This window comes from Schistocerca nitens, chromosome 10 (genome assembly GCF_023898315.1).
Source record: "Schistocerca nitens isolate TAMUIC-IGC-003100 chromosome 10, iqSchNite1.1, whole genome shotgun sequence".
Taxonomy (NCBI): domain Eukaryota; kingdom Metazoa; phylum Arthropoda; class Insecta; order Orthoptera; family Acrididae; genus Schistocerca; species Schistocerca nitens.
In genome coordinates this window covers 45,715,530-45,738,009 of record NC_064623.1, presented here as the reverse complement: position 1 = coordinate 45,738,009, position 22,480 = coordinate 45,715,530, and the positions used below count along the sequence as shown (strand labels likewise).

Sequence of the window (22,480 nt, the reverse complement as noted above, 5' to 3'; positions counted from 1 at the left end):
AAGGATATCACAGTATACGATTTTGCCACCAGTACTGCCATGACTGCACTGAGGAATTGCCATAGAATCGAATTCCATGATTCGTCATTGAAGGTGCACGAAGGAACTATGCCAGGCCCACTTTAACTATTACCCGTTTTCTCTAGCCATACATACTGTGACTTCCGCATCTTGCAAATAATTACAGCCAGAAATTTAAAGTTACCAAGTACATTATAGAAATACGAAATAGGTCATTGTCGAAATAAAGAGAATCAGTGAACCAGGGAATGTTGATTTTAATTTTCTTTAACACTATTGCTTGACGGCAGATGTACATCAGCTGAGTATCGATTTTGGCCTGTGAAGGCCATGTGCAGATCTGCAGTGCAATGTCAACAATCCAATAATAGTTTGTTTGTGTATAATGTCTCAACATGCTGGATGTTGTATTACGGCATTTGGTTTTATTCTGCATCGCCATGCTGGTGCAATTCTTTTATTGTACATCGTTACAGCAAGTATCATAGAAAGCTCTCAATCAGTAAATATTTGGTTGCCCTGGAGCTTTTTTTTACTGGACTATGGATTATTTTCATCTCCGCCCATTGAAGTATTCCACAGCATACTGACTGCTATCTTAAGTATCTGGAGCTCGATTCTTGTACTTACCCTTATATCTGAGATGGGAAAGTTGGCGTTTTGCTCTCCTGGGACCAGCTTCAAAATTTTCTAGTTTGGTCCAATATTGCAGTTTAATAAACTAGTCAAAGTATTACCTACTTAAATCGCACTGGTTGCTGAGTACCATGGTTTGCCAGATATCTCAAGAAGACTGCAAACCACATTGTTGGCCAGTTGCTTGTCTGCCCTTGCATTTGATTTGTTATTCATATCCACGCCCAGAGCGCAGATCTACGAGAAAACTGCATGTTCATTTACATTTTCATAGGGCATTTTACCTTTTCTGTCCATATAAATAATATAGTAAACAACCGGATCATGAATACTAATAATCCAAAAAGTATCTTTTGATAAAATCTATCGTTACAATACATCAAGCACAATCTAAAACCAGTTGAATGCAAATGTACTTTTCTCTTGTTTTAAATCCAGGTATGGAGCCTTGTGCAGATAGCGGTATCGTCACTCATTTTGTTCGCGCTGGGCACCTATTACCGTTTATACAAGGCAGAATCAGGTAATAATCCTCACTTAACACTTTTTTGCTACGAAACTTATATCTTATTTCAAAATAAATGAAATCCTAGTTAATATGTAATTTATCTAACAGTCTAACATTATCAAGTTTATTAAACCTTAAGTATAACAAACATCACTAGTGTTAACAGTATTTTTAAAGTTTACACATGTAAGGTCTTAGCTGGAGCACTTAAGACTGCGCAACTCTGAAACTTCAGCATTGATCACAAATATAAGGTCCTGAGTTAGCACAATCAGAACACACCTCGCGCCATAATTGCTGATTCCGTCCACACTGAACTCAACCATCTTGAAAGCTCTATCCGCAGCCATTGAGAAAGGTTTCTTCTACCTTTTCTTTGCTTATTCAAGTCGCAGTTGGTGTATTGTTTTGATTGAATGGTTCAAATGGCTCTGAGCACTATGGGACTTAACATCTGAGGTCACCAGTCCCCTAGAACTACTTAAACCTAACTAAACTAAGGACATCACACACATCCATGCCCGAGGCAGGATTCGACCTTGCGACCCTAGCGATCGGGCGGTTCCGGACTGAAGCGCCTAGAACCGCTCGGTCATACAGGCCAGCTTGATTGAATGCAGTCTGAGCTCTTCTTCTTCTCATTTTCCTTCTTCTTCTTCTGTTTCAAGCTTTCATTTCACTGCTTTTTCCCTTCAGTTTCTTATCTTTTCTTTATTTCCTCCTTGCCTTCTTTCTCGAAACTATTGTTCCATTTTTCTCATCCAATGCTAGACTTTTCCACACAGCAAGGGGTATGGAAATGAGCGTTTGGCGTCATTGGCCGGGAGGCCCCTTACGGGGCAGGTCCAGCTGCCTTAGTGCAGGTCTTATTGCATTCGACGCCACATTGGGCTACCTGCGCGCCGGATGGGGATGAAATGATGATGAAGCCAACACAACACCCAGTCCCTGAGCGGAGAAAATCCCCGACCCAGCCGGGAATCGAACCCGGGCCCTTAGGATGGCAATCCGTCACACTGACCACTCAGCTATCGGGGCGGACACAGCAAGGGGCGAATGTCACGAAACTGAGAAGTCAGTCATTTTTTTGCGTTGGGTTTAGTACGAAAACATGAACAAACAGCATTCGTTTGATGGTTTTGGATCGCTTTTAATGTTTTACTGGTATTATCTGCAAATTCACCTTTTTATTGCGTATTTAGCCTAACCAGATTGGGCATTAAGGATCCCTCTTAGGGGTTTACTACCATTTCTAGGATTTCAATCAAAATGGATTGTTATACAATCACTAATAGAAAACAACATAAAACCATAATAACAATCTCACCATGAACAACAGATACCAAATGTATAACATTTTCTCTTTTTTTTCTTTTTGAGTCATCAGTCTTCTGGCTGGATTGGTTTGATGCGGCCCACCACGAATTTCTCTCTTGTGTTAACCTCTTCATCTCAGAGTAGCACTTGCACCCTGCCTCCTAAACTATTTGCTGGATGTATTCCTGCCTCTGTCTTCCTTTATAGTTTTTCCATTTTCAACTCTCTCTCTACTATGGAAGTCAGTCACTCATTTCTTAACAGATGTCCTATTACCCTGTCCCTTCTCCTTGTCATTGTTTTCCCCATATTCCTTTCCTAGCCAGCTCAGCATAGAACCTCCTCTTTCCTTATCAGTCCACCTGTTTTTCAACATTCGCCTATAGCACCACATTTCAAATGCTTCCATTCTCTTCTGTTTCGGTTTTCCCACGGTCCATGTTTCACTACAATACAATGCTGTGCTCGAGACATATATTCTCAGCAATTTCTTTCTCAAATTAAGACCTATGTTTCATACTAGTAGACTTCTCTTGGCCAGGAACGCCCTTTTTGCCAGTGCTAGTCTGCTTTTGATATCCTCCTTGCTACGTCCGACATTGCTTACTTTGTTGCCTAGATAACAGAATTCCTTAACTTCATCTGCTTCGTGATCGTCAATTCTGATGTTAAGTTTCTCGCTGTTCTCATTTCTGCTACTTCTCTTTGCTTTCGCCTTTCATCGATTTACTCTCAGTCCATATTCGGTACTCATTAGACTGTCCATTCCATTCATCAGATCATGTAATTCTTCGTCACTTTCACTCAAGATAGCACTTCACCTTGAATTTAAATTCCACTCTTTTATTTCCATCATTGTTTCTTCGATATAGATTGAACGGTAGGGGCGAAAAACTAAATCCCTATCTTACACCATTTTTAATCCGAGCATTTCGTTCTTGCTCGTGCACCCTTATTATTCCCACTTGGCTGTTGTACATATTGTGTATGACCCCTCTCTCCCTATAGCTTACTCCCACTTTTCACAGAATTTCGAACGTCTTTCACCATTTTACATTGGCGAACGCTTTTTCCAGGTCGACAAATCCTATGAACGTGTCTTGATTTTTTTTTTTTAGTTTGCTTCAATTATCAACCGCAAGGTCAGAATTGCCTCTCTGGTGCCTATTCCTTTCCTAAAACCTAACCGATCGTCATCTAACACATCCTCAATATTCTTTTCCAATCTTCTGTATATTCTTCTTGTCAGCAACTTGGATGCATGAGCTTTTAAGCCGATTGTGCGAAAATTCTCCCACGTGTCAGCTCTTGCAGTCTTCGGAATTGTGTGTATGATATTTTTTCGCAAGTCAGACGGTATATTGCCATACGCTCTACACGCCAACGTGAATAGTCGTTTTGTTACCACTTCTCCTAATGATTTTAGGAATTCTGATGGAATGTTATCGATCCCTTCTGCCTTATTTCATTTTAAGTCCTCCAAAGCTCTCTTAAATTCTGATTCTAATACTGTATGCCCTATCTCCTCTGAATCGACCAATGTTTTTTCTGTCACATCAGGAAAATCTTCCCCCTCATAGAGGCCTTCAGTGTACTCTTTCCACCAATCCGCTCTCTCCTCTGCATTTAACAATGGAATTCCGAATGCACTTTTACCACCTTTGCTTTTAATTTGTCCGAAGGTTGTTTTGACTTTCCTATATACTGAGCCACTCCTTCCGTCAGTCATTTCTTTTTCGTTGTCTTCACGTTTTTCATGCAGCCATTACGTCTTAGCTTCCATGCACTTCCTGTTTATTTCATTCCTCAGCGACTTGTATTCCTGTATTCCTGAATTACCCTGAACATTTTTGTACTACCTTCTTTCATCGATCATCTGAAGTATTTCTTCTGTTACCCGTGGTTTCTTGGCAGTTACCTTTTTTGTACCTACGATTTTCTTTCCAGCTTCTGTGATGGCCCTTTTTAGAGATGTAGTGCCTAATAGGTTATTCTTTATTGCTGTCTCTACAGCGTTAGTGAACTTCAAACGTATATCGGCATTCCTTAGTGCTTTCGCATCCCACTTCTTCGCGTACTGATTTCTCGTGACTAACCTGTTAAGCTGCAGTCTACTCTTCATTGATACTACATTGTGATCTGAGTCCATATCTGCTCCTTGGTTCGCCTTACAATCAAGAATCTGATTTCGGAATCTCTTCCTGACCATGATGTAATCTGAAATCTTCTCGTATCACCCTATCTTTTCCAAGTACACCTCCTCTTCTTGTGATTCTTGAACAGAGTATTCGCTATTACTAACTGAAATTTATCACAGAACTCAATTAGTCTTCCTCCTCTCTCATTCCTTGTCCCAAGCACATATTTTCCAGTAACCTTTCCTTCTACTCCTTCCCCTGCAACTGCAATCCAGTCCCCCATGACTATTAGATTCATCTCCCCTTGTGTATTGTGTTACCCTTTCTATATCACCATATAGTGTCTCTATCTCTTCATCTTCAGCTTGCGACGTCGGCATGTATACCTGAGCTGTCGTTATCAGTGTTGGTTTGCTGTCGATTCTGATAAGAATAAACCTACCACTGAGCTGTTCAGAGTAACACACTCTCTACCCTACCTTCCTATTCATAACGAATCCTGCTCCCGTTACACCATTTTCTGCAGCTGTTGATATTACCCTATACTCATCTGACCAGAAATTCTTGTCTTCTTTCCACTTCACTTCACTGACCCCTACGATATCTAGACTGAATCTTATCATTTCCCTCTGGAGATTTTCTAGCTTCCCTACCACGTTCAAGCTTCTGGCATTCCGCGATTCGACTCGTAGGACGTTATACTTTCGTTAATTATCCAGTCTTTTTCTCTTGTTCACCTCCCCCTTGGCAGTCCCCTCCCGGAGGTCCAAATGGGGAGTATTTCGGAATCTTTTGCCAATGGAGAGATCATCATGGCAATTTCATTTTTACAGGCCACATGTCTTAGGATACACGTTATGTGTCTTTAATGCAGTGGTTTCCATTGCCTTCTGCATTCTCATGTCATTGATCATGCTGATTCTTCCGCCTTTAGGGGCAGTTTCCCACCCCAAGGGCAAGAGAGCGCCCTGTCTGACAAGGCCGTTGTCAGACTGAGGGTGACTTCTTATGCCGGAAGTCTTCGGCCGCCAATGCTGATTATTAATCAAAATTTACGCGGTGGCAGGTTTCGAACTGAGGGCGTTTTAATTCTCAATCAAAAACGATCCCCCTACACCATAGGTCGCATACTGATGTATTACATAGCATTCTCAGTCGCATTAATTTGCATTAGTAATAATAACAGAGGGCATTTTGAAAATATTGATTAGCTAAACTCATTTGAAGCCATGTTTAGTATTAGCACAATTGCAAGGTACAGTGAAAAAAAGAGGATAAGATTGAGATGTTGATGGCAATGGCTGTTAAGAAATAACAGACTGTAAATAGAGATCTCAGTAAACAATGGGGAGGGAAGAGTGGTTGGGAATGGAGAGCTGAAGAGAGTGAGCACCAGATAAGTGTATGGAAGATATAGTTATTGTGATATGAGGCGGAGCAAAGCTGCCTTTTGAAATTTGAAAGGAATTTAATTTTCCGATATTTTGTGGGAGATTGTTCGAATCTCGATTTTCTAACACAGAAAAAGGTTTAGACAACACGGCAGTCAGTGGATTTTACTTTGTCTAGTACGAGTAGTGCAGGAGTTACAACTGATAAATAAGAGGGAAGGCAATGACTGATAATACATAGAGTCAACACAGTCTATGATAATCTCCAGCCTTATTTGCGCATCCTCATGATAATTTTTCGTAGTCAGAAGTGATGAACCGTACAGAAGCATTCAGCACCATCCTGCATGAGCTCTCAGAAGCAAATTCTTCTAGAATAGGACTGCCACAATCAGGTAGGGGGTTTGCTAGCGACTTTATAAGTTTAATTTTAAACTCGAAAGGAAACAATCCTTTTAAATTTCTGTAGTGAATGAAATGACGACCACATCTTCTTACAGACTGCAGTTGTGTGTTCAGTTCAGTCCAAATCATGGTCTGTAATTATCCCCAAGCTCCTTCCAGATAAATATAGGGCTATTTCCCCAAGTTCTTTGCAGAAGAACAAACAGTTCTTTATCATCAACAATATTGACTAGCGAAACTCATTTGAAGCCTCGTTTAGTATTAGCAGAATTGCAAGGGATAGTGAAAAAAAGAGGAAGAGACTGAAGTGTTGTGGAAAATGGCTGTTAAGAAATCAGACTTTAAATAGAGAACTCTGTAAACAATGGGGATGGAAGAGGATCTCACCGCAGCTATCTACATTGTTTAAGTTATTGTAGGAAGCTAAACGGGTAGTGTATTTATGTCTGTTAGGGAACAGGAGGTCGAAAGTTGACCATTCAAGAGGCATGGGTAAGGTGACATTGAGGTTAGATGAGCGTTTGTTGCCTGAAGGCATTATTAAAACAGTGTTACAATATTAGATATTTATTGTTCACAAATTATAGCAGCTGATGTATCGACATTCGGACACCAGGCTAGTGTGCTAGCAGTAAGTAACAGCTCAGTAGGTGCTGACCATGGAGTGGCATCAGCAACATTGTTGCGGGCTTTGCCCCACTGAGTGAGGTCGTGTCGTCTTTCATGCTGCCCTAGATTTCCAGCAGCTTCCTGAAGAAGCTTATTAGAGCGCTGTGGCTCCACCATAGACTGCACACAGTGAAGGCATCTAATAGCACTGCTCAGAGCAAGTGAATTCGTGCACACAACAGCCATGGCCTCTCGATAGGAGGGACACCGGCAACATTGAAGTCTACCACAGAAGCAGGGGTGGGTGGCAGCAGTGGAGGGCCACACAATGATGGGTGATGATCTGCTCCCAGTCCCAGCTATTTTGGCCTCCAGGGATCTAGACTGATGGTGATGGCCAGAGCTCCCCATCAGTCTGGACTCTGTAGTTGGCTCTGCAGCTCACAGTGATGCACTCTGCCCAGACAGGTCTTGCAGCTCCATAGAAGATCAAAGGTGGTTAGACAAGCAGATCTTCCCTGTTAACTGAAAAGAACTCCACAAGAAGACTTAGGAAGGTCAGGTTGTGGCAACACATAAAGCGGATTTTCCAATCAGTACAACGTAGATTGTGTCAGATTTACAATGGTCGTTCCAATGACAGTCGCTAAATGAAGGAATGTATTACCAGCTGTGTCACAGTTCGTACCATTTATTAACGTCCCCTGTCTTGTAACATTACTCTTAAGAATTTATGATCACTGCTTCCGGAGTAAACAATGAGTACACTCAGTATATTTAAAATAAGGATGTGTCAATAACACTTTCCTCTGACATTCAGCTTCCTCTGTACTACACGAAAACAATGGTACTTCGCATGCCTGCTAACTGGTCTGTACCATTCTCATGTGAGAGACCGTAAGTGTTGTGTCCCGGCCAATGAACGCGCAAGGAGAGCTGGGGCACTTAGACAGTTTCCGACTGGTGCCATGGGCGGCGGGCGGCACTTTGAAGTTCACCATCAACCACACATGCGACCCAGTCACCAACCTCCGCACAGCCGCCAATGAGGTGGCGTTCCACGTTGTGATAAGCGGCTGCCAAAGGCAGCAACGGACGGTTGCTGTACAAATTATATATATATATAAGTGTCACTAATTAGTTTTCACTGTCACGTTTTTTCCATGCACCTTAGAGCACCTAAGGATCAGGTCGTCTTCTGTGGCGGCCTGATGATTTTGGTGTAGATGCATCAGTGGCAGAGTGCATCACACTGTAACGTGATTCACCAAATCGTAGACGGTGTCTTGGTGCTCGAGTACAGCAAACTGGCTCTAAAGTGTCCACTTCGCCTTGCATGGCATCCACATAGGTAAGTTTGTATCACGCTTCGTTGATTGTAAAAGGTGGACAGTAATAGGAAAGTGGTCACTGTAATGAAGGTCGTCATGCATCTCACACTGGACGGAGTCCGCTAGAAGAGGAGAGCGAACAGTCAGATCAATAGCCGAAAATGTCCCCGTTGCTGTGCAAAGATTTGCCATTGCGCCCATATTCAAGAGATATGTGTCTGCAGATTGTAAAACATACTGAACCATGCTACCGCTGGGACAGGTGCAGAGACTACCCCAGATAGTGTTCTGGGGACTGATATCTTCCAACAGTAGAAATGGGGAGGATGCTGGTCGATCAGAGGAAGCTGGTCTATCAGCTGGGAAGGTGCCTCGGTATCCAGCGGTTTCTGTGGGAGAGTTGAAGAGAACACAGTGTTAACTTGAAGGACACAAAATTCACAAAGAGGCAACTCCCTTTAGTGTAGCAAGTACGTCTTATGTGAGGAGTAGAGCGTGTCAGCGACGAACGCTGCCACCTCACCCTGAGCTCTGTCGCCATTTATCTGTGCCATACAAATTCCGAAGGCATTTAAGTTCCACTGTAGTATGTCGATTATGCATTGGCAACGTTCGTCTTCCCTTTGTCTCTGCACCTTGGCGGGGAGTCCAAGGTCGTTGGTGGCAGACTGGTACAACTTCATGCGTCCCATGATTGGACCAAATCCATTGTCAAACCTTCAGCAGCGGCAGTAGCCACCGATTTCGATACTGTTGCTTTATATTCCATTCCAAGACTTTGACTTGTCTTTTTGGTGACCTTCCCTGTTTGGATTGAAACATGGGTAGGCCCATGAATGAGTGTACCAGTCGGTGGGGGTGGAACATTCACTCCATAACGTCCGTCTGAGAAGTTTGTGTAACTGGGTCTATGGCAGGAGCAGGTTTACTGGAGTCTGCCTTTTGGCGTGAGCAGCAGCAGGCTCTGTTGGCAGCGGCAGTTGCCACGTCCGTCTGTGTTGTCACACTAACTTTAAGTGTAGACTGTTTCGCAGCAGATGCAAATGAGGTAACGAAGCGGAGGCAGCACGACTAAACAGCTTCTTCATTTCTGGGTATGATATACATCATGCACATTTAATTTCTTGAATCTTTTCTCCATCCCTGTAGGTGCGACTCTCTCTGCTCCAAACTGGATGTGAGTTAGAGAAATTAACACACGCCGGTGGAGGCGCACATTCCACACCTGGTGCACGCGCAGCTTGACCCCAGCTCCCACAAGTTCCATAGCCGTTACACGCAACTGTAGTGTGACCAACTGTTTGGCACTTGAAACATCGCAATGGATTCGAAAAAAATGGTGAACTGTTAAGTGTAAGAAACCAGTATTAATGTGGCTGGACATGACTGGCGTATTAAAGGTTAAAATGAAAGTTCGCGTTTTTTCAAGGCTTCCATGCACTCTATTCATTACTTGCTTCACTTCTGTAACGCTTTCGTTTGCCCATTCCTGTTGTAAGACACTGATGTACTCATCCATGAGACACCACCCGAAGGCTGGAATTCAATGTTTTATGCAGTTCAACGACAATGCGGTATTCACCTAAAGTTGTTGTTTCAAGAAGTTTCTGTACTTGCCCACGGGTGGCATTTTCAATGAACAGTGTACCATTACAAAGCCTGTTTCCTGACATCATAAGATCCTCATCAGTAAGTTCGTCTTATTTCTGAGTTTTGACGACTGCGTCAGTGGCCTCTAATTCGTCAAGTACAGCTGTAATTCACTCAGCAGTTTGTAACCTCTGTGAGTAGAAAGTCATTTCTCTGTTCTATAATTGAAAAATAAAGTAATGTATTCCACAACTGCGACATTCTATTTGTGAAAACTAAGTACCGCAAATACAAAAGTTGTGACAGAATATTATGATACAATGTACTTACGAGGCCAAAGCATTCGTGTTAAAACACAAAGCCAAATATAACGAGAGACTGTAGCCACACGTACATTTCGTTTCAAATGGTTCAAATGGCTCTGAGCACTATGGGACTTAACTTCTGAGGTCATCAGTCTCCTAGAACTTAGGACTACTTAAACCTAACTAACCTAAGGACATCACACACATCCATCCCTGAGGCAGGATTCGAGCCTGCGACCGTAGCGGTCGCGCGGTTCCAAACTGAAGTGCCTAGAACCGCTCGGCCACAGCAGTCGGCTCAAACTTTTAACGCAGAACACTTCATTAGCGCCAAATATTCAATTCGACTGCACGGGTCAGGTCACGTCGCAGAACGAACATGAACTGGGCAGCTCCACACGTTTCATCAACAAATCGGGTTTATAAATCATACACTCCCATGTTACAGGTCAACAAGGATCAAGAACAAAATATCCAAGTGTATCTCACATTATAACATTGAGGATTATGCACATAACTGAATTCAACATATTTTAACACTTGAAATAAGTTATTGAAATTTATTTACAATATTTTTTTTCATGAAGTGTTGGGCTAAATATGAAATATTACCACTTAGACAGAGAGCTTCCGAAGCCTTTTCAAATGAATTGTGTACAATGAGTTCATTAATACTACATTACAGTAGAGCTTTCTGTTGCGTTTACAGAACAATGGGAAGAAATGGGTGAACCCTCATTGTGAATCTTTATTTCTTTAGATTGAATTTGACTTTGCGTATCTTTTCAGTCTATTCTAATATATCGTACATCGCCAAGACGCCCGCGCATATTCCTCCCCTGAATATCTGTTGTAAAAAAAATGGTTCAAATGGCTCTGAGCACTATGGGACTCAACTTCTGACGTCATAAGTCCCCTAGAACTTAGAACTACTTGAACCTAACTAACGTAAGGACATCACACACATCCATACCCGAGGCAGGATTCGAACCTGCGACCGTAGCGGTCGCGCGGTTCCAGACTGTAGCGCCTAGAACCGCTCGGTCACCCTCGCCGGCTATCTGTTTTCATCCCACTGATACCTATTCGGGCACTCCTTACTGTGTCCTATCTGCTCAGACCCACACTCAATTACCGACTGCTTGATTCTCTTAGCCATGGCTGGCAACGTGCAGTGACAAAGCTACTTTTTTAAAATACTGTTCGCCCTTTTGTCTGTGACTTGTGCTGCTGGCTCGGAGCCGATGGCTGTGTGCTTCAGATGGCTGGTGTAGGGGTACACTCGAATCCTGGACCCATTTTCCTTGGACTGGTGATGTGTCGGAGACGAGCTGACGGGTGTGGCACATAGCATTGTGCAACAAAGCCCTGACCCTCGGAGCGTGCATCGACTGTGCTACTGCTGTGCGGGGGTGCTGAGGCGATGACAGCTTGGCTGCTCCGCACTGAAGGAGCAAAGTAAATCCAGGAACTGAGCCCACAACTGCGACAATCTTACATTAGGGTCATCTTAGTGCATATTTGAATTTACAGCTATTATCGCTTTAATGATAAATTGATAAAGTGCTGGAATTGTCTGTGATGCACTAACCACATTTTAAAACAGCGTTCGGTTTACTTCAAGCGCAGCAAACCGAAATAACCTGCCCCAAACACAGATCTTTAAATTTAAATAAACAAAGAATGAGATTTTCACTCTGCAGCGGAGTGTGCGCTGATATGAAACTTCCTGGCAGATTAAAACTGTGTGCCTGACCGAGACTCGAACTCGGGACCTTTGCCATTCGCGGGCAAGTTTCATATCAGCGCACACTCCGCTGCAGAGTGAAAATCTCATTCTGGAAACATCCCCCAGGCTGTGGCTAAGCCATGTCTCCGCAATATCCTTTCTTTCAGGAGTGCTAGTTCTGCAAGGTTCGCAGGAGAGCTTCTGTAAAGTTTGGAGGGTAGGAGACGAGATACTGGCAGAAGTAAAGCTGTGAGGCCGGGCGTGAGTCGTGCTTCGGTAGCTCAGATGGTAGAGCACTTGCCCGCGAAAGGCAAAGGTCCCGAGTTCGAGTCTCGGTCGGGCACACAGTTTTAATCTGCCAGGAAGTTTCATAAATAAACAAAGTTTGTTGTTCTCAAATAACAGTAAACTACGTAGGCCAGTGATAAATTCTGCTATGTAATTAGGCGAATTGCAAAATGCTCGAGCTCCCAATATATAAAAATAAAACAGCTGGAAAATACAGGGTGTTCAAAACGTCTCTCCGCAGTGCCGTATGAATGTTAGCTGCGCGTGCCGTGTGATTGTTCGCCTGCCTGGGTTACTTCACTTCAAGTGGACTCTCCCAACATTCCACTGTTTCGTTTATTTCACCCAGCGTCAGTAGTATCGTTGGTGTGTGACGTTACGTGTTGACGTCAACGTTTAAGCTTACTTCCCCTGTTCGTTTGTTTCGTTTTTGTCACTGTTAAAATGCTAACCATTGGAAACGTGTGTTTTTACTCGAACAAGTGTTCAAAGTTGGCGGAAAATACACCGTGTCAGTTCGTCAAACATTTAATTCAGTTTTCCCAGAGACAACATTCCCACATCGCGATACTGTGCGAGTTTGATTAACAAATTTCGAAGTACGGGTTCAGTGACAGATGCACCGAGAAGTGGCCGTCCAAGCGTTTTGTCTGAGGCTAAGCTACTCGATATTTCCGATAAAATGTCCATGAGTCCGAACGAATCAGTAAGAAAACTCGCCCAGGAAATCAATGATAGTGTCGGAATGGCCCACACAGCTGTAAGGAAAAAATTAGAACTTTTCCCATACAAAGTGACAGTCGTGCGATTACTGAAAAATACTGATCATGGCAAGAGTCTGCATTATTGCCAATGTTTCAGGAATTTCTTTCAACAAAATGGGAGGAATATTCTTAATGAAACTTTATTCACTGATGAGGCTTGGTTTCATTTGTTCGGGTACATGAACTAGCAAAATTCTCGTATATGGAGTACTGCAAATCCATTGCGTATTCATGACGAACCACTTCATTTTGTGAAAATAGGAGGTTGGATTGCAATTTCTAGACGTCGGATTGTGGGTCCCCATATTTTTCAACGAAACAATAAACGCACATCGCTACTGCAGTGATATTCTGTACCCATTCATAGGAGAACTTGTGTTAAGTGAAATACTGAACGGTTATTTTCAACAAGATGGTGCAACCGCGCATACAACTTGTGTTTCAATGTCACTGCTTGCTGATGTTTTTGGTGGTCGCATAATTTCACAGGGACTTTAGCCTCCACGATCGCCTGACCTAGCACCACCTTTCTTCTGGGCTGCAGCGAAAGCAACTGTCTATAAAAACCGTCCAAAATCCATCGATGAACTGAAAACTGCAATATCCACTTTCACTGCTTCTGTTACAGAAGAAATGTTACAGCTTACATGATTAGACGAAGTGAACTGTGTATTCGACAACAGGGGGGACACTTTCAACATTTAATGTGAAAATTTGTAAGTAAAAATGAATATTGAGTAAATTAATAACTTGTATTTCACTGAGTTTCATTTCGGTATATTCACTGCGGCATACGGCACGCGCGGCTAACAATCACACGACACTGCGGAGAGACTTTTTGAACACCCCGTACAAGTGATGTACACAGCTGAGTTGTCCAAATTCTCCCTAACAGACAATAAATGCAACCTGATCGGCGTACGCTGTTATAAACGTAAACACTGTCGAAAATAAGTCAAAGGCGTGGGAAACGCTCTCTGTTCAACTCAGACACAATGAACATAATTAAGTTCTTAATGAGAACTCGGGAAACATTTTAAATTGTTTCCGTGCCGAGACCCAGTCTTCGGACAGAAAATTACATCTGAGTAGGATTACATGGATGCTGGCATACAGAGTTGCGTTAACAGCGCGGTCCAGTAGCTGCCACTGTGGTCACATGTGGGTCACAGTAGCTGATGCTCCAGTGGATTGCGAAGCGAGGATAGCCGCGCTCTGCGGTAAACTGCTCCTCAGGCGGTAATCATTTAAAGTGGAGCGCTGTCACCACACTAGGACGAATCTACTGTGATGGCAACAAATGGATACGATAGTCGTATACACTGATAAACCAAAACATTATGACCACTGCCCAGCGCGACATTGGATGCCTCGTGATGCTACGGGCACGTGACGTGGCAGCAAAAGCACAGGGTGATCAAAAAGTCAGTATAAATTCGAAAACTTAATAAACCACGGAATAATGTAGATAGAGAGGTAAAAACTGACACACATGCTTGGAATGACATGGAGTTTTATTAGAACAAAAAAAAAAAAAAAAACAAAGTACACAAAACGTCTACCGTGATGGGTGAGAGGTACTGCTACCGTGATGTGTGAGAGGTACGCCGATATGTTACACAATCGCATCATCCCCAGCCTGGCTGATAAACACCTGCTGGAACGTACGATGTTTATGCAGGATGGCGCTCCACCCCATATTGCTGGACGCGTGAAAGATCTCTTGCGCGCCTCGTTTGGTGATGATCGTATGCTCAGCCGCCACTTTCGTCATGCTTAGCCTCCCATATCCCCAGACCTCAGTCCGTGCGATTATTGGCTTTGGGGTTACCAGAAGTCGCAAGTGTATCGTGATCGACCGACATCTCTAGGGATGCTGAAAAACAACATCCGACGCCAATGCCTCACCATAACTCCAGACATGCTTTACAGTGCTGTTCACAACATTATTCCTGGCCTACAGCTTTTGTTGAGGAATAATGGTGCACATATTGAGCATTTCCTGTAAAGAACATGATCTTTGCTTTGTCTTACTTTGTTATGCTAATTATTGCTATTCTGATCCTATGAAGCGCCATCTGTCGGAAATTTTTTGAAAGTTTGTATTTTTTTGGTTCTAATAAAACCCCATGTCATTCCAAGCATGTGTGTCAATTTGAACCCTCTATCTACATTATTCCGTGATTTATTCAGTTTTCAAATTTATACTGACTTTTTGATCACCCGGTATGTAAGCGGTTCAGACTAGAGATGGGAAAAACTGTTCTTTTCAGAGATCGGATCAGAACTGTTCACTCCCTGAAATGAACTAGCTCTTTTTCATGACTCACCACTCATTCACAATAGAAAATAAATGGAAGGTACATTGCCCTTTAAACTTGGTTTATTCCAGTACTATACCTGTATTTTAATCTTATTTGATCCTATTTTGAAGTAACACAGATAATGAGTAAGAATTTTGTATTGTTTATTGAAATTTCCACGATATGACAAAGTTTTTGATTATTGATTTATTTTGCACTATCGTGGTTTTTTGGGTGATCGGAAAATGTTGTAACTAGAGATTTACATTAACAATATATTTGGCTATAATGTATTAAAGTTTCATTAACCTCGTACAAATACATCGCAAGCCATATATTTTTAAAGTGAACGTTTCCTTCCGAAGACGCCTAAAATCGCAAAATCCGTACTACAATAAGAAAAAAATATATAAATTTGACTGTAAGACCAAAGTGCTGCATATAGCCTTCTGCAGAATAAAACAAGGAAAATATTGGTGTATCACTTTTGCTATACGTTTATCGGTTCGCTCGTAATTAAAGCGTAAATTCGAGTGACCATAATAAAAAATGCTATAGTAAGAGGAACCGTCAGGAAACTAATCTGATCAGTTTAAACAAATAAAAATGAAATAAAAACAAATGATGTATACATAACATAATTATGTAATATACATAACGGTATTACTACGAAGAACAATACCCAGTAGAGACAAACTCCGATGCAGAGGCGCAGAGTCAAGCAGGTCGAGCCGCGAGCTGTATTACTGCGTGAGCTAAGACCGCAGAGACCAGAGTGACACCTGAGTTGCTTTGCTCAACGCTCTGGCTAGAGTCGAGAACGGTGGGGTGAGCGTTGAGCGGGCGAGTTCCGAGGGTGGGGGGAGCGGTGAGCGGCCACCAGTCACCCGCTCCGAGACAAATCGTCCCCTCTCTTGCGAGCAGGTGGTTGCAAGTAGTTCTTATGTTCTCCGCTAGGAGGCTCTCTGTCCTGTTGCTCGCATCAACTGCCCAGAGGGCAGGACGTGCGACTGAAATGATCGCTGACGGAGTGCGATGGTAAGTTAAGTTGCGCCAGACACTGCACGCGGCAGAGGAAGCAGAGAGGGCATGGCATCCGTGAAACACAAAATCCAATGGGGCACTGCACAATGCAGGCAGCCAAGGCAGAAGCAGGGTAGAGGCCGGCGCTGGCTGTGTTGTGTGGCGTGTAGTGTGCTCTGACCAGCACAGGCCCCACTGGTCTGCTCCGACTCTCTCTCTCTCTCACTCTCTGTCTCTCTCTCTCTCTCTGCTGTGGGAAACGTTTGGAGCTACCGTTCTTTTTTTCTGAATCACTGATTGTTCACTCCTTTGAAAGATTCAACTCTATGAATTAGTTCAGGAGCGGATCCCCCATCTCTAGTTCAGACACGGATGGTGGATCACCCTAGCAAAGATATACTCTGCAAATCCATTGAGATAAGCAAACTTGAAAAAAGCGGCACATTATTATTATGCAGAGCCTGTGAAGGAGTATCTCTTCACAGGACGTGGGTTTCGATGGTTTATCTGCCCTGTAAAGTAAGATACATGGTGACCTGCGGCATCTCTGGTACACTCACAAGTGTTTCGGAGCACAGCGTTCATCGTACACTGTTGAACGTGAAGCTCCATAGCAGACCACCCCTATGTGTTCACATGTCGACCCAACGATACCGTCAGTTACGATTTCAGTGGGTATGGGACAATCAGGATTCGATAGTCGATCAATGGAAACCGGTCAGATCTTTGGGCGAATCACATTTTTGCAACAATTGGTCTACGATCGTCTCCACAAACACTGTCATCGAGGCACGAAACGTGCATTGCGCCGCAGACGTATGCTGTTGGGAGCAGTATTATGCTATGGGAGACACTCTCCTGCGCTTGCATGGGACCTGTCGTAATAACCACACACTGGCAGCTGTAAAGCGCCTGCATCCCTTCATTCATGATGTCTGCCCTGACGGCGATGCCATCTTCCAGCAGTAGAATTGTCTGAGTCTCTGAGCCAGAACCACACTGCAGTGGTATGAGGACCATAATAGTGATGGTTCAAATGGCTCTGAGCACTATGGGACTTAACATCTGAGGTCATCAGTCCCTAGAACTTAGAACTACTTAAACCTAACTAACCTAAGGACATCACACACATCCATGCCCGAGGCAGGATTCGAACCTGCGACCGTAGCGGTCGCGCGGTTCCAGACTGAAGCACGGTTCCAGACTGAAGCACCTAGAACCGCTGGGTCATAAAGGCTGACCATAATAGTGATATCACGTTAAAGTCCTGGTGACAAAATTCGCCTGATGCAAATCCTGTGGAGCCCCTCCACGCTCGATGTGGAGCCCCTCCACCTCCGGAAGGTGATCTCCCGCCCCCTCCCTCTCAAGATGGACCCAGCCCTTCTTAAAGAAGGATTTGTGGCCCTGGGTTTCGGTGTCCAGGCCGTCAAAATCGTGTGGTCATCCAGGAAGCACTGTTTCTCGGCATCCTGATCGACAGTGATGATAACGGAAAAAATATTCCACATCCTCAGTATTGCAGACATTGCTGTGGAAGTCTAACCTCCCCATGCCAAGGGATGGGCGCAATGCTACTGATGCTAAGCCTTGACCATGTGTTGAGATACTGCACGATGCCGTCTCGCTGCGTCAAGTGTGATGGCTCACATCAGAGCTGAGACTGCATAAAGAAAAGGTATGACCCGCAACAGACCTGCAACTGCAGTGTAAAATATGTGGAATGATAATTAAATAGACACACTAGCTGCAAGCAGGCGTTGATACACTTCATTGGGGACATGTTGAAAATGTCTGCGCCGACCGGGACTCGAACCCGGGATCTCCTGCTTACATGGCAGACGCTCTATCCATCTGAGCCACAGCGGGCACAGAGGATAATGCGTCTGCATGGACTTATCCCTTGCACGCTCCCCGTGAGATCCACATTCCCAACATGTCCACAACACTACATTCGTAGTGCGCCTAATAGATGTGGACATGTTGGGAATGTGGATCTCACGGGGAGCGTGCAAGGGATAAGTCCCTGCAGACGCATTATCCTCTGTGCCCGCGGTGGCTCAGATGGATAGAGCGTCTGCAGTGTAAGAAGGAGATCCCGGGTTCGAGTCCCGGTCGGGGCACACATTTTCAACATGTCCCCAATGAAGTGTATCAACGCCTGCTTGCAGCTAGGGTGTCTATTTAATTATCATTTCATTTCGAGCAAAGCTGCATGGTCATCGACGGTAACTGTTCTTTCGAGAACAGATACTACCGTCATATATAGTTTAAAATATGTGGCCAGATACCGTGGCTGCGCTGCCTTTAAACGCCGCCACCTTGGCGGCAGAGCAGCGCCGAAGGTGCAGCCATGCACAGGCTTTGGAGTAATTGCCAGTGGGCTGGCGTCATCCCCCGCCTCCCATTAAGAGGGCTCGCATTGACGATCTGGTCTGCTGCTACGATCACGTTTAACGAGTGGACAAACGTGAGTTTTGCATTTCTCATTTGATCGTCATTTGCATGGTTGTTTGTGGACCAGTTGATTATACTAGGCATGGTGCTATGTACACATCGAAAGAAGGTTTGCATCACCTCGGTTCCGAGAGTTCCGGAACCTGTACCGAAAACTGGAATAGAGATCAACATAATTTCCGCCCTTTTTATTGCTCATGAAAACCATACATTGCATGTTGTACCACCATACAGTGAGACCTTCAGAGGTGGTGGTCCAGATGGCTGTTCACGCCAGTACTTCTGACACCCAATAGCACGTCCTCTTGCATTGATGCATGCCTGTATTTGTTGTGGCATACTATCCACAAGTCCAGATTGTCCCACTCGTCAACGGTGATTCGGCGTAGATCACTCAGAGTGGTTGGTGGCTCACGTCGTCCATAAACAGCCCTTTTCAATCTATTCCAGATATGTTAGATATGGTTCATGTCTGGAGAACATGCTGGTCACTCTAGTCGAGCGGTGTCATTATCCTGAAGGAAGTCACTCACAAGATGTGCACGATTGGAACGTTTTGTCGTCCATGAAGACAAATGCTCGCCAATATGCTGCCGATATGGTTGCAACATCGGTCGCAGGATGGCATTCACGTATCGTACAGCCGTTACGGTGCCTTCTATGACCACCAGCTACGTACGTCGGCCCCACATAAAGCCACCCCAAAACAGCAGGGAACCTCTACTTTACTGCACTGGCTGGACGTGCGTCTAACGCTTTCAGCCTGACCGGGTTGCCTCCAAACACGTCTCTGACGATTGTCTGGTTGAAGACATATGTTACACTCATCGCTGAAGAGAACGTGATGCCAATCTTGAGCGGTCCATTCAGCACGTTGTTGAGCCTATCTGTACCACGCTGCATGGTGTCGTGGTCGTGAAGATGGGCCTCACCATGGACGTCGGGCGTGAAGTTGCGCATCATGCAGCCTATTGCGCACAGTTTGAGTCGTAACACGACGTCCTGTGGTTGCACGAAAAGCATTATTCAACATCATGGCGTTGCTGTCAGGGTTCCTCCGAGCAATAATCCGTAGGTATCGGTCATCCACTGCAGTAGTAGACCTTGGGTGTCCTGAGCCAGGCATGTCATTGACAGTTCCTGTCTCTCTGTATCTCCTCCATGCCCGAACAACATCGCTTTGGTTCACTCCGAGACGCCTGGACACTTCTCTGGTTGAGAGCCCTTTCTGGCGCAATGTAACAATGCGGCCGCGATCTAACCGCGGCATTGACCGTCTAGGCATGATTGAACTACAGACAACAAGAGCCGTGTACCTCCTTCCTGGTAGAACGACTGGTACTGATCGCCTGCCGGACCCGCTCCGCCTAATAGGCGATGCTCATGCATCGTTGTTTACATCTTTGGGCAGGTTTAGTGACATCTGTGAACCGTCAAAGGGGCTGTGTCTGTGGTACAATATCCACAGTCAACGTCTATCTTCAGGCGTTCTGGGAACTGGGATGACGCAAAACTTTTCTTGATGTGTGTATATAACCTGTGTGTTGCGTTTCTGATACTCGTAAGGTGTTGGAGGTGATCTGCAAGCCAGGGTTCAGAAATTCTCCTTACTTTTATTTTTAAGATGTGCGTGTTCGTTGTGTGTTCATAACTTGTTTCGAAGTTATTTCCTGCCCCTGCCTGCGAAGAAATACCATATACATCAGCTCTAAGCTCATACATACTGACACACGTAAAGCCTCTAAGTGTCGCCACTTGCAGTTTGTTCCTTGGACATTCCAACGAGTAAATAATGAATATTGGATCATAAGCAGATAATCCAGTTGCAGAGCTCCGATCAATGGGAATTACTCTGTTCAGACACTGGGTCGAATATATGGATAAACGTATGGTGCCTGCTGTATAGTGAGTTGGCCCAAGTGAGAACAGCATGAGATTTGAGCAGGAAAGTATACACCTGGAATTTGAATCGGAAGGACAGTTGTCTATAAATTTTATAGTATCATGCGTGATTTACCAGCCAGTAGTGATGTCTAAAAATTTTGTGCAGGAGCAGGGCTCGAATTAGGATTTGCCGCATTGCATGAGCAGTTGCCTTAACCACTCCCGTTATCGCTCATCAAACCGTATGTGTCACTATCGTGGTCTACTTATTTCATCACCTAATCCTCTCAACCTTACTTGGATTCCCACAACAGGGAGAATGAGACAAGTCTAGATGGCCATACAACCATAACAATACTAGTCTCGATACATCACTGATGTACAGCTACTGAACTAGCGTCTGATACGCAACACGTGGGGTGAGGAAAGCTCCCAGCAGGAGAAAGCACAAGTAGTAAGTGCAAGGAGGGTGCGCGACAGGGAGTGAACATCACTATGATAGGCTCCCCAGCGGATTAGTGTAGCGGTCCGGTGTGCCGGCCAGCCAGTAGATGGTTTTTGCGGCGGTTTTCCATCTACCTCGGCGAATTGCAGCTGATTCCCTTTATCCCGCCTCGGTTACACTGTCTATATCGGCGATTGCTGCGCTAACACTGTCTCCACGAAAGTGTACACCATAATTACTCTACCACACAAACATTGGAGTTACACTCGTCTGGTATGAGGCGTTCCCAGGACGGGGTGGGGGTGGTGGTGGTGGTGGTGGGGGGGGGGGGGGATGGACTGCTGTGGCCTGCTGTGGGGTTGTGAACCACTGTTTACGGCGAGACGAAGCCTCTCCATCGTTTCTAGGTCCCCGTTTTAATACACAGTACACAGTGCTTGGCTTGTTTAAGACGTTGATATTGAAATTGTAACATTAAAACTAAGGTCATATTTATACGCTCCTGGAAATGGAAAAAAGAACACATTGACACCGGTGTGTCAGATCCACCATACTTGCTCCGGACACTGCGAGAGGGCTGTACAAGCAATGATCACACGCACGGCACAGCGGACACACCAGGACCCGCGGTGTTGGCCGTCGAATGGCGCTAGCTGCGCAGCATTTGTGCACCGCCGCCGTCAGTGTCAGCCAGTTTGCCGTGGCATACGGAGCTCCATCGCAGTCTTTAACACTGGTAGCATGCCGCGACAGCGTGGACGTGAACCGTATGTGCAGTTGACGGACTTTGAGCGAGGGCGTATAGTGGGCATGCGGGAGGCCGGGTGGACGTACCGCCGAATTGCTCAACACGTGGGGCGTGAGGTCTCCACAGTACATCGATGTTGTCGCCAGTGGTCGGCGGAAGGTGCACGTGCCCGTCGACCTGGGACCGGACCGCAGCGACGCACGGATGCACGCCAAGACCGTAGGATCCTACGCAGTGCCGTAGGGGACCGCACCGCCACTTCCCAGCAAATTAGGGACACTGTTGCTCCTGGGGTATCGGCGAGGACCATTCGCAACCGTCTCCATGAAGCTGGGCTACGGTCCCGCACACCGTTAGGCCGTCTTCCGCTCACGCCCCAACATCGTGCAGCCCGCCTCCAGTGGTGTCGCGACAGGCGTGAATGGAGGGACGAATGGAGACGTGTCGTCTTCAGCGATGAGAGTCGCTTCTGCCTTGGTGCCAATGATTGTCGTATGCGTGTTTGGCGCCGTGCAGGTGAGCGCCACAATCAGGACTGCATACGACCGAGGCACACAGGGCCAAAACCCGGCATCATGGTGTGGGGAG

General features: G+C 45.0%; 1 protein-coding gene across 4 annotated transcripts in view; it reads left to right on the top strand.

Moving 5' to 3' along the window:
- Window positions 1-22,480, top strand: part of LOC126210303 (uncharacterized) — a 120,024-nt gene that overhangs the window by 64,213 nt on the left and 33,331 nt on the right. For all 4 annotated transcript variants that reach the window (XM_049939501.1, XM_049939499.1, XM_049939500.1 and 1 more), the window contains one exon: window positions 1,096-1,180. In XM_049939501.1, the coding sequence (XP_049795458.1) occupies window positions 1,096-1,180 (85 nt within the window). The remainder of the gene's footprint in view (window positions 1-1,095; window positions 1,181-22,480) is intronic.